Here is a 12,173-nt window from a genome sequence, read left to right as displayed (position 1 = left end):
GTTCATTATACATACAAAAAAGTTCAAATGTTGAAAAATAATATATTAATGCATTTGTTAATTAAGTTTGGTGGACCAATGTACCAAATATTATCAATCCATAGCAAAAACTCATTGCTAAAAAACTGGCTGTTAATGCTGTGAAAAGAGTTGTATTTTATGTATGAATACATAGAATGTTAAAAATTTGTTTAAACAATTGTTGTTTACAATATTAAATTGCTTACTCTCATCAAAATTTTCTTACAGATTTTGATGTTTGTTATTTACAGTTAATAGCTTCGAAAAATTCAAGTTGACACCTTGAAAAATAGCCAAATAGTGCATTTGTTAATTAGGGTAGTTTAAACATTTAATAATTTTTATTTGGTCACTAAATCTGATACTTAGGTTTTATTTCTAAGTAAAATATGATCGATTTCATAGAAAAAATCTAATTTTTTACCCAATGACTGGTATGAATATTTGTTTATAAAAAATGCTCTTGAAATATCATATTATTTATCAGTATTTTATTAATTCAACTAAAAAATGCTTTGTATCCATAAATTGTTAAAATATACTGCAAATCAAGTGACGATTCGCCGCCAATTCCTACGAAATCACTTTCCTTTACTTATTTGTTTGTAACAAATTCAATAAATTTTTGAACATTTGCATTGTTATTGTACATCTTTTTTCATATTTGCTTTCAGTTCTCTACGTATTTTTTATTGAATCGAAGCATTTCTTTAGTTTTGCGTTTTTATTAAATAATTGTTAGAATTTAAGTGTTTATAATTGTTCTAAATTATAAAGAATTTTTATTTATATATTTATGAATGTTTCTTGAAATTAATAATTATAGTTAAAATACAACAATTGATAATATATATTTTTATTATTATTTCAGGGCAGCCATTTAAAAAAAATATAAAAAAATTGCTGAAATTTTCCCGGGTTTTCCCGCGTGTACAAAAAAAAGTTTCGAACTCTTAAGGCTTAAATTTTTTTTATTTGAAAAAAAATGTTTTCAAATCTATTTGAAATATTTCCTTAGAACTATTATTAATGTAAAAAATTATACAAAGTTTGTTCCCGGAATCTTAAAAAATGATTGTATGATCTTGAAACCTCACAAAAATCTGAAACAGGTTACAAATTTTATTTCAGAACATTTAAATATCTGCTTTTCCTTTCTAATTTTTTGGAATATTCTCAAATTTCAAATTATTTTTGAATTTCTTAAGAAAATTTAAAAACTTTTTTCTAATGATTACAATTTTTTCGACACTTTTCTTAAATCCTAGGAAATTAAAGAAAAAAATCACTTAAAATGTCCCAAATTATTTTTTGACAATTATGGATGCCTTGAAATCTTTTTCAATATTCTCTTGAAATTAATTTTTCGAAATAAAGTCATTTAAAATTTTCCCAGGAATGTTAACATTTTTTTTTATTATTTCTAAACTTTTTAACCTACTTAAAAAAACTTCAAAATTTCGTTTTGAAATCTTCAAAAATCTAAATTTGGATTTGATAATTTTTTTAAATCTTTTCAAGTTTAACTTATTTTAGAATCTTTAAAACTTCTAAATATCTCATAAATTTACTCGATTTTTTCCTAAATGAATATTTTTTTAATTGTTATTTACGCAACAAAGAATCAACAATGTCATTTAAAAAAATAAATCTTAAAAAGTGACGGCTAATCTTGAACAATCTAAAAATTTTTCGAGCAATTATCTCTTAGAAAGAGTGTCGAATGTTGCGGGTTTTACTAATTTTTTGAATATATTTTCGAATTTGTAGGTTTAACGAGGAATTCGTAATTTAAGACTTACAAAAATATTGTTTAAACAATTAATATATTATAAATTTTACTGTTATATATAAATAATTTCTCATATGTTCGACTTGATAAGGTAAGCAAAGTTAACAAGCATCATTTTGTAAACAATTTATTTTTATTTATAAAAACATTCTCTTAGAATAATCTTAAAGAGGTCCGAATTTTTCTGGAATTTCTTACTTTTTTTCGACTTTTCAGTTAAAGTATGGCAACTATTGATTTAATGATAGAATATTTACATAAAGAATGAGAAAAAAATAGATTATTGTTTAAAGCTATATTCGATTAAAAGATACTAGAAACCTGTGGTTTTTCGGAAAGTTTTTACTTTTCTTTGACATTTTACGTATGAACAAATAATAAATATCAAAATGAATAATTTTATTAAGAAATCATGAGACATTAAAATAATTTGATTGAAGCCTCCGCAATTTCTTGAAACATAAAATATTTATGAGCAAAAGTAAATTGTTCAAACAATTATGTTTGTTAAATTTGGTTAATTGTTACCTCACTTTAAATGCAAAGTTTGAACAAGGTTGAAAATTTCAGAAAGAACCGCAACCTGCGAGAATTTTTCTGAGGAAATATAATTATTAATAATAATAAATTGTTTAAAGAATTATTTAAGTCAGATTTAACCAATTATTGAATGTTATTTTTAATTTATTTTCATTGTAATTAAACCTTAAAGAATAATAAATAACGCCAAAAACTAGCAAAGCCCAATTTTTCAATTATGGGGATTTCGGTCATTTTAATTTAATGTAAGGTTATTTTTTATTTGTATTCTATAACTAATTGTTTTAAAAAATGTTGTCGGACAACTCAATAAGCCTATTATCAAGGATTCTGTGCAAAATTGAAAAAAAAATCATTTTTTTATAGGAAATACTTGTTAAAATTTTTGGACTTACGGAACCTCATAATATAAATTTTTTAAATTAAATAAATACTTAATTATTTATTGCCTGGTTTTAAACAAATTATCGGGTTGAGAGGATAAAAAAAAATTGAAACGTATTTTTGGATCACCTTTTTGTGCAGTGCAAAGCAAGCAAACAAAAATGGATTCAGTTTTCTCTTAAAGTTGTTTTAAAGCAATGTGCAGATTAAAAATACTGTACAAAGAATATACAGATAATGTACAAAAAAATATTCACAGAAAATTGATTTTTTTCATATAAATATTATTTGTTCTGCTGGGCCGTTATTTCGTGAATATCGAAATATGAGGAAGTATCATAAAGAAATAAATATAGAAATATGTTGCAAAACTTAACTAAAATGTGGTTCGTTTCACTATCTACGAAGTGCAATAATATGTGAAGTTTAGTTTGAATATTTACATATTTACAAATTTACATGTTTACAAATTTACCAATTTACAGAAACAAATTTACCAATGCAAAATATACAAAATTGCTTTTTACGTTAAGATTTATATACAGAGTTTAGCTGCAAAGTTATATCTTTCGATATTTTGAACCTGGAAAGAAAAGAAATTGTGAACAGTTAAAAAAGAATATATAAATCGAAAGGAAATTTTTTGTATAAAGTTTTTAGAACTGTGACAATGGAATGCGAGAAATTAAACTTGAAAAAGAAGAGTTAAGAGATAAGGATATTAATTACTGATTAAAACACATAAAGAAATGAGTTGTTTGACAGAAAGAAAGAAAATAATTAGCAGCACCTTTACCAAATGGCTGAGAGAAGGTATGTAACTGAAGCTTAAAAAATAAATTATTTTATTTATCAAATTAATATTTATTATAAGTTATCGCATAGTTTGCTATTTTAATTTAGAAATTTCAAAGAAGCGCTGCAACAGTATGTTTAATGATGATTATGATCCAAAATAAAATTCTAATTAAATATTAAATTTAATTTCAAAATATTCTGAAAAAAATTATATAAAAAAATTATTAATTAAATGACGGAATTAAATTTTCATCTTGATTCGCAGGAGGTCGTAGCTTAAAGTAAGAATATTAGAATATAAAAGACATTAGTATCCTATTTTTTTTCCTTTTTACATAAAAAGGAAATATTTGAAAAATATTGAAAAAACTGATCTAAAAAATAACACAAAGAAGGGCGAAAAAAATATTTCTTTTTTTTTTAAATCAGTAGGCATACTCAATTTTAACCATTAATGGATTTCAGAAGAAACATAGTCATTATTTTTCACCCTCACAAACCCTAATGGGGTAGTTCTTTTTTTTATCCAAAACTTCACAAAGACTATTTAAAAAAAGCGAATTTTAAATTTATATTATTCGACCTAGGGCGATAATCCATTTGTAATACTGTAAAGAAAGAATATTACGTTCAAATGTTCAAGTTATAGCCATGAGATACAAATAAGATTTTACTTTTTCACTATGGAATATTAAAATGCAATAATCTGTAAAAAAATCTTAATTTTTAGAGCGCTAAGTAAAACCTAACTTTCTGGACTTTATTTTTTTATTTCTTATAATAGATTCTAGTTTTATATTTTTGGCCTTTTTTGTAAAAGTTTATCCAATAAAGATTCAAATAAAATCATTTTTGTTAACAATTGTTTTTTGAGAAATTTTAAATAACAAAAAAAAATTAACGAATTAAGGTTAAGAAGGGTTGGAAATTATATGTATTATTTAAGAAGACCACTAGTATGTAAAATTAAACATTTTCAATTATTTTTGTAAATATTTAAATTTTGGTCTTCCTCTATTTACCTTTTCTCGATTTTCTCAAACCGGGTTGTGATGATAAAAAGGTGTATTTTATAGAGAGCTTTAACTTTTGGACACATGCTTCTTAAATACAGCTGATAATTTTTAAATAATTTAAAACAATTGATTTTCCGGGACAATTTTTGCAAAATTCTCAAGAAACTTTAGCTTCAATCAACAACAAATTTTGCACAACTGATTTTTATGCAGAAAAAAGACCCCATAGTTCTTACATTTGAATTTTGTATTTTACTTTTTCGAGTAATTTTCAGTTTAATTATTTTCACAAAGAGAACAATTGAGGATTGTTATGATTAATAAAATATGATTATTACAAATTTTTAGAATGCGATGTATCAGGGCTCTAAAAAACGTGAAAAATAGGTATTATACGTCCAAATCAATGAACAGATGACAGTAGATTGGAAGAAATTTTCAATAGTTTGAAACAAAAAGACATCTAATTTCAAAGGCTTTGAAATTCGGAGTGTTTTAAGGAAAAACAAAAAATAATATAATGTACAGACTTCCCGAAAATAAAATGTTTCTACTGAAATTTGAAAAAGAAAGAAAATAAAGGCAACCAACCAAACCCGCTTCCTTCCCTTTTTTATTTTATTTGTCTTTTTTATTTCTATTATCATCAAATCACAACAAAGAAATATCTGTGAAAATTGAACCACAAAGTTTCGACAACTCATACAACACCCTCATCAAGGTAAATAACAACTAAAATTAGAAAATTAAAAAATTAAAAGAATACCCAGGCTGACAGAAACAGCAACAACACCACACTCTCTTCTTGACACCCGAGAATCAAGTCATATCAAAACTAGAAAAAGTACAAAAAAAAGTAAAAAAATAATGAAAACTACGTGCTAAATATAATTAATCATGCTAGAATTACTCTTGTTTAACCTGTCCAAACTCAGTCTTTAAATTAATAGATAAGTTATTGTGTTTTTTAATGTAAAGCATTTCCATAAATTCTATCGTTCTTTGACTACTTTAACTATGCAAAATTACAACATTATCCCAATAAAAATTTGGTCAACATCAATAAATTCCATTGTATATCAGGCAAAGTTGCGGATAGTTGTCAATGTTTTTAAAAGTTATCATCCGAAACCTCAATTTACCCATGAATTGGAGAGGAATAATAAAATAATTTTTTTGGACATAAATGTAATTCAAGGTCAGGATGGTAACATTATTACCAATTGGAACCGGAAAAGTACATATTCAGGTAAAATTTTTAATTTGTGTTCTGCTCATATTTTTCAAAACAAAGTTGCAGCAATCAAAAATTTAGTTTGCAGAGATCTGTGTTTGTCACATGCTTCATTTCACCAAAGAAATCTGAATATTGTTAGCAATATCCTTTTTCTAAATCATTCTTCGCAAAAGTTAATTGAAAAAAATATTGAAATAAGAATTCAAAAAATCAAAAGCAGACAAAGCAATGTTATGCCTGCAGATAATCAGAGGGAATTGAGAGAGAATAGTTCCTTTAATACTTCTGTTCTTCCATTTTTTGGTTAAATTTCAACAACCATTAAATTTATTTTTTAAAAGTTTAAGATTCGTAAAATTTTCCGTATACCATTTACTTGAGACTTTGAGACTTCTTTATACTGGGATAGTGAAACACAAAAATTATTTTCTTTTAGGACGCTCTTATAAGAGTGTTCTTGCCAGACATATAAAGGAATTTATTGATGCTGATTATGATTTTGATTAGGATAATGTTGTAATTTTGCATTGTAAAAGTAATGAGAGAAAGAGAGATCTATAGATCTAGAATTGATCTATTGAGAGCATCGTAGTGTTGGTGCTGTTCCTTTCTGCTTGGGTATTTTTTATTTTACTTTTTTATTTTTTTATTTTTGTTTTCGTTTGCCTTGATAATGATTTTATATGAGTGCCGAATCGTTGGTGTCTTAATTTTTACAGATGTTTCTTTCTTGTGATTGGATAATAATAGAAATAAAGAAGACAAACGCAATAAAATAGAGAAGGAAGGGTCTTTGGTTGGTTGCCTTTTTCTTGCCATTTTCTTTTTTTTTCAAATTGCAATAGGAGCATTTTGTGGTAGTTGTCCAAATTTGGTCGATGGATTCTTGGGTTTATTTTCAGGAATTCTAAGCATTAAAAAAAACAAGAATTATAGGACTCGATGCTAATAACTTCCTGCGACTCAAGATGCCTGATAATCATTGTTCAAAGCTTTAAAGCCAAAAAATAATATAAAAATAAAAATCTGCTTGGCGTCCAATGAGAATTAGTGGAGTAGTGTACCATTTTTTGAGTGGTGCTACCAATGCTACCAACTGTCGGGGAAACCGGGCTGGCAGGTCCGGCGGGCTCAATGGAGTTGCCGGACAGTCCGTTGTCAACATCAGTGGGATTCAGGAGACCATTCTGACTATCCAAAGTGGCTACGGGGCTACGGTTATTAGAGAGCGCAGCATTCTGATTATTAAAACCTTGGTTAGCCTGGTTATCAACAATAACAGATGGACTGGGCCGGTTAGTGGTAGTGGTTGTGGTAGTTGTGCTAAGCGAGAAAACGACTTCAACTGGATTGCTGGGAGGGTCCGGTATTACCGTTCCATTGGGAAACTTGCGAACAAGTCTTCCATCCGGATAGATGCCGAAGATCACATATGGGCTGTCGATGTTCCTTGCATCAATCAGGTTGTCCTCTGGTCGCTTTCGAACGATCGTCTTATTAGGGTAGATTCCATAGACCAAGTAGTCCCTCAAAGGTGCTATTGTGGATGAACTCGAGCTGAATCTTGGAGCTGGTGTTATCCTTGAACCGCCAAAACGTCCAAGATATGGAGTTGTTTGATTGCTTATGGTTGGAACAGTCGTAGATGAAGCAGTGTTAGATGAAGTAGTGGTAGATAAAGTAGTCGTGGGTTCAGTAGTTGTAGTTGCAGTTGCAGTTGAAGTAGTTATGGGTTGTTGAGATGAAATCAAAGAACGTTCGATTTCATTGTTTGTAGTCGTAGGCTCCGGAGTCTGAGTCACCATTGTGGTTGCATCAGGTACTGTCGAAGATTTTGGAGCAGGAATGGTAGTGGGGTTCATACTGGTGGTAGGTATCGGGGTGGTTGTGGGAATCATTAAAGTAGGAGTTGTAGAAAATTCTACAAGTTTTGAGGAAATCATGTTGGCACCTGCCGTCCCTTGGGCGGTTGCTGGCGTCGTATCCTGGAAACGCGTAAAAGTTGGAGTAAGTGTCGATGAGTCTTCAAGATCAGGGGACATGGTGGTCAGTATGCCTATGGTGGTTTCTAAAGTATTAGGAGTGGTTTCCTCTACCATTTGAGTTTGCTCGGTTGAAGTAGGAGTTAGTGTGGTTTCCTGAATCCGGGAGTCAATCTCTAGTGCTGGAGGTGTCGCAGGTGCTTTGGTAACTAAATCCGACAACATTGCGTACAAGTCTAAAATACTAGCGGTTTGCGTCTGAGGTGGATTTGTGCTAAAAGTGTCAGTAGTTTCAGTTGTTAAATCAAGTGCCGTAGTCGTTTGCTGTGCATCATTAGTCAGTGAGTCTGAGGTTAGTGACGAGGAATCTGAGGTGCTAGTAGTCTCTATAGTTTCTGTAGTTTGTTCGACCATTGGTGAGGAAATATATACTGGGGTTTCTACACGCGGTTCTGGTGTTTCTAAGCGCGGTTCTAGAGTTGTGCTCATGCCTACCGCAGTACTTTCGGTAGTGTGGTTTCTATCAGTGTGATCTAAAAAACCACCTAAAAGGGATGGAAGTTTATCGAGCGAGGAGCGATCTGTATTCTCGAGGGTCTTTTGCAGAAGTTGAGACTGCGTGGCATTTAGAGGTTTCGAGAAAAGCTTTGATGCAACGTTCATCAAACGCGAGAGTAGATCATTGTCAAATGGAAGAACACTATCACTATCACTATCGTTGATCCACGTTTGAGTCATGTTTATGAACTCATCTTCGGTCATTGCGATTCGAGGTTGAGTTGATAGTATAGTAGAAGACTCAATTGAAGCCAGATCTATCTCTGTAGTTGTAGTTATATTTTCCTCTAAGTTTATTTCGATATTTAAAGAACTGTTAGATACATTCTCCTGTGACATGGGAGGTAAGATGGTAGTTTGATCTGCTGTCGATGGCAGAGTTGTCGGAAAAGTGTTAGGCATTTCAGCAGAGCTTAGGGTTGTAGATATGGAATTTGTTGAATCCATTATTAAGGTGGGTTCATTGAATGGGGTCGTCATCTCACTGTTGACCTGGATTACCTGGCTTTTCGTAGTTGTTTCTCTCAATTGTGCCAGGGCTTCTAAGAATGACTGCAACTTTGGGAATCTGGGATATCCTGTTACTGTTATAATTGTAGAGGGATCGCTTGTAGGTCGCGTAGTTCTCAATTGGAAGGACTTTGTGGATGGCAGTAGTGTTGTTGATGGCGTTTCAGTTGTGGATGGCAATTGCGTTGTTGATGACGTTTCAGTCGTTGATGGCATTTCAGTCATTGATGGCGTTTCGGTTGTGGATAGCAATAGCGTTGTTGACATAGTGTCAGTCGTTGTTGGCATTGCTGTTAATGGGGTTTCTGCAATTGATAATACTGTCGTAGATGGAGTTTCTGCAGTGGATGACATTGTGGTTGACTGAGTTTTCATTAGTGATGCCAGAGTGGATGGTTCTTCTGATATTGATGGCACTCTCGTTGGGGAAGCTTCTACCATGGTTGAGATTGTTGACAGCATCATTGGCGGAAAATCTACTGAGTTAGTTGAAAATCTCGCTTCTGTGGCCACTGAGTCAGTCGTCATTTCCGTTGAAGTCATAAAACTCTCTGTGGATGTCATCTGAGTTGTAGGTGATTCAGATTGCGACTCTGTAGTCGTTTCATTAGAAACTGATGAATCCGAAACAAAAATAATCTCATTGACAGTAGTAGTAGTCTCCGATCTTGACATCTGGCTTGAAGATTCCATCGTAACTGGCGTTAAAGTAAATACTTGTGTATTAGAAGACGATTCAGTGTTTGAAACTACACTCTCTGCTTCAAGATCATCAGAAGTGGTAGTTTCAACATTAGGTGTTTCAGGTGAGGAGTCTTCAATATCATTAGTCAAAATATCAGAAAAAGAAGATTGAGTCGTGGTATCCTCTATTGTCGTGGCACTGATTGTTGTTGTACTAACTTCATTCAGTTCGAAGACTTCCATCAGAGGGGTTATCATCGTAAGGGGTGGACTTATTTCATATATGGTGGTCACCTTGGAGGTGATGGGTGATTCTGAAGTAGTGGGAGTGTTTTCAGGACTCTGGGTTGCATCAAGTGCTCTGGGGGTTGCTTCCGGGGATTGTGTGGTATCTAATATCATGGTTGTGTCTGTGGTCGAACTAGAGGTTATTACTGTTATTGTTATTGTTTCTGTTTCATTGTTAGAACTGTTCGTGCCGTTAGGGTCGTTATCAGTGGGTCTGTCTACCTGTGCAACTCGTCCGAGTTGCTCTAAATTTGTCTTAAGCTGTTCGTTGGTAATACTAGCTGACTCTAGGGCCTGATAGAAGGTAACGATCTTCGGTTCTCCATTATTGGAGACTTCAATTGGCGGAGGCAGGCTGGGATTCTGTGAACATAAAAAATGTGCGTTGTGCGTGCTGTACAGTGCGTGGTGAATCTACAAAAATCTGATGCGAGATACTTCCATTTTTAGATCTTAGGATTTGTAATTTTAAAATTGAGAGAACTGAATCTCTCGCAGTACGAACGACCTTAAGGAAAAATAAGAAAAGATTTGCTAGAGTTATTCAAAAATCAACAAGTTGGTCGAACTGAAGGAGAAATCAAGAATTGAGAAGCATGCTCCATCTCTTGGTTGATCCTAGAACTACCTGACGAAGGCAAAATGTGAAACTGGTTAATTATATCTGAGGGGGCAATATATATGCGGAAATCAGCAAGTAACATACTTGTTCTTAAAATTAAAAGAGTGCTCGTATAGGTGGCATTAGGCGAGTAGAACTCTCTCTAGACGCTTTTAATGTCTTCTTTGAGATCCCGTTAGAGAGTAGCATTCGCCCATAACTTTCCGACATCGATTTCATAAACTGAGAGTAACTATTGTAAACTTTTTCCAAAGTTAATCACAACTTTATAACTTTCTTACAATTTCGATAAAATACTTTGTTCTTCTTCTACACCTTCTTCTCTTTTGTAATGACTTAACTAATAACATTTTCCTTTCAACTTAGAATTTCCTCATTGAAATTGAAAGATAAGAGTCTTATCGTAACTGAGATCAAGTGATTAATAAGTGAATCCATCTTAAGCGATAGGTAGTGATTTTGTAGAAAATAATGTTTTGATTTTAATTGGTCTGCTCTAAAGCCACATGAAATGATTTTGCAAGTTTCATTATTGCATAAAGTTGAACATAGTGGAAGTCAAACGGCCTTGAGAACAGTACCGTATTTTTTTATTTATGATGGCAGCCAGACACCTACACCGTGAAATATATTCCCCCATGCTCTCGGCGTTTATTTGATTACGCATGGAACTGCACTTTCACTCCGTGCTCCACAGTAAATAACGCATGGTACGCAAAATCCTTGGTTCGTGTTTCTACACTTTGTCAGTGTCTTTTTACCACTTCCTTGATTCGCACTTTGATTGCAAATATCTCCGATAAAAGTTCCTTTGAGTTTAAAAGGTCTTTATAAATACAAAATATTCCACTTTAAAAACAATATAAAAATATTTTATATAATTTGTAAGAAGCTTTCATCATAAAAAAGCGACATTGTATATCAATGGATTCCTCTTTGAAAACTTTGCGATATCAGAAAATAAAAAAGAATTTGATTTATTTTGGCTGATTTACGATTAAATTTCCTTGATATCAATTCCTGGGAAATATAATTACTGTCCGTAACTAATCCGAGAGTTCATTACAGCGAAGATCGAGAAATAATGCGCTAAATATTCTATGCGAGACTGGCGAGGATAATTAATTGTCACGCTATCGTTTCACGGTCGACGGATATGATTTAATACACAAATATATTTTAGCATCCCTGCGTGTAGAATTTCTGCCGTGAATTGCAAGTGTGTGGCCATGTAGTTATTACTTAAAGGGTCGTCCATAATCTACGTTTCCAATTTTTTCCATTTTTACCTGCTCTCAAATGCTCTCAAAACAAAGGAACCTAAATTCTTTTTAATGAAATGAATGTCGGTACCATATTGAATTTAATATCTGAAAGAATATAAATTCATATTGACTTGAAGTTGAAATATATTTTATTTTCAACAAAATAGTTAAATTTTCCAGTAGAAAAGATTTTCTACAACAAGAGGTGAATTTTCAATCCCAAAGGACATATTGATTTATTAAAATGGATATTTAACTAAGCAGTTATTTTATCAGTAATAAGATTTTAAACTGAATATTCAGATTTGTAAGCCGAAAAGAGAAATTTTGTAAGGAAAGAATGATGACTTTTTTTGCCATAAAATTTTGAAACCCAATAGACGAATTTTCAACAAAACAGATTATCTTTCTATCAAAAAATATGAATATAACATAATGCTTGAATTTTCAATTGAAAAATTAAATTTTCATCAGAA

The 12,173-nt window shown here is 31.4% G+C and overlaps 1 protein-coding gene across 5 annotated transcripts in view; it reads right to left on the bottom strand.

Annotated features, from left to right (window-relative positions):
* The window catches only part of LOC117168910 (mucin-17-like), a 169,259-nt gene that overhangs the window by 40,418 nt on the left and 116,668 nt on the right, over positions 1-12,173 (bottom strand). The window contains exons 7-8 of one of the 5 annotated variants that reach the window (XM_033354850.1): positions 7,885-10,173; positions 6,853-7,773 (exon numbers count right to left, since the gene is read on the bottom strand). In XM_033354850.1, coding sequence (XP_033210741.1) covers positions 6,853-7,773; positions 7,885-10,173 — 3,210 coding nt within the window. Of the gene's footprint in view, positions 1-6,852; positions 10,174-12,173 lie in introns of all 5 variants that reach the window. The other 4 variants (XM_033354853.1, XM_033354854.1, XM_033354849.1 and 1 more) reach the window with 4 other exon arrangements.

Source organism: Belonocnema kinseyi, chromosome 3 (genome assembly GCF_010883055.1).
Source record: "Belonocnema kinseyi isolate 2016_QV_RU_SX_M_011 chromosome 3, B_treatae_v1, whole genome shotgun sequence".
NCBI classification, from domain to species: Eukaryota; Metazoa; Arthropoda; class Insecta; order Hymenoptera; family Cynipidae; genus Belonocnema; species Belonocnema kinseyi.
This window is presented reverse-complemented; position numbering and strand designations above follow the sequence as displayed.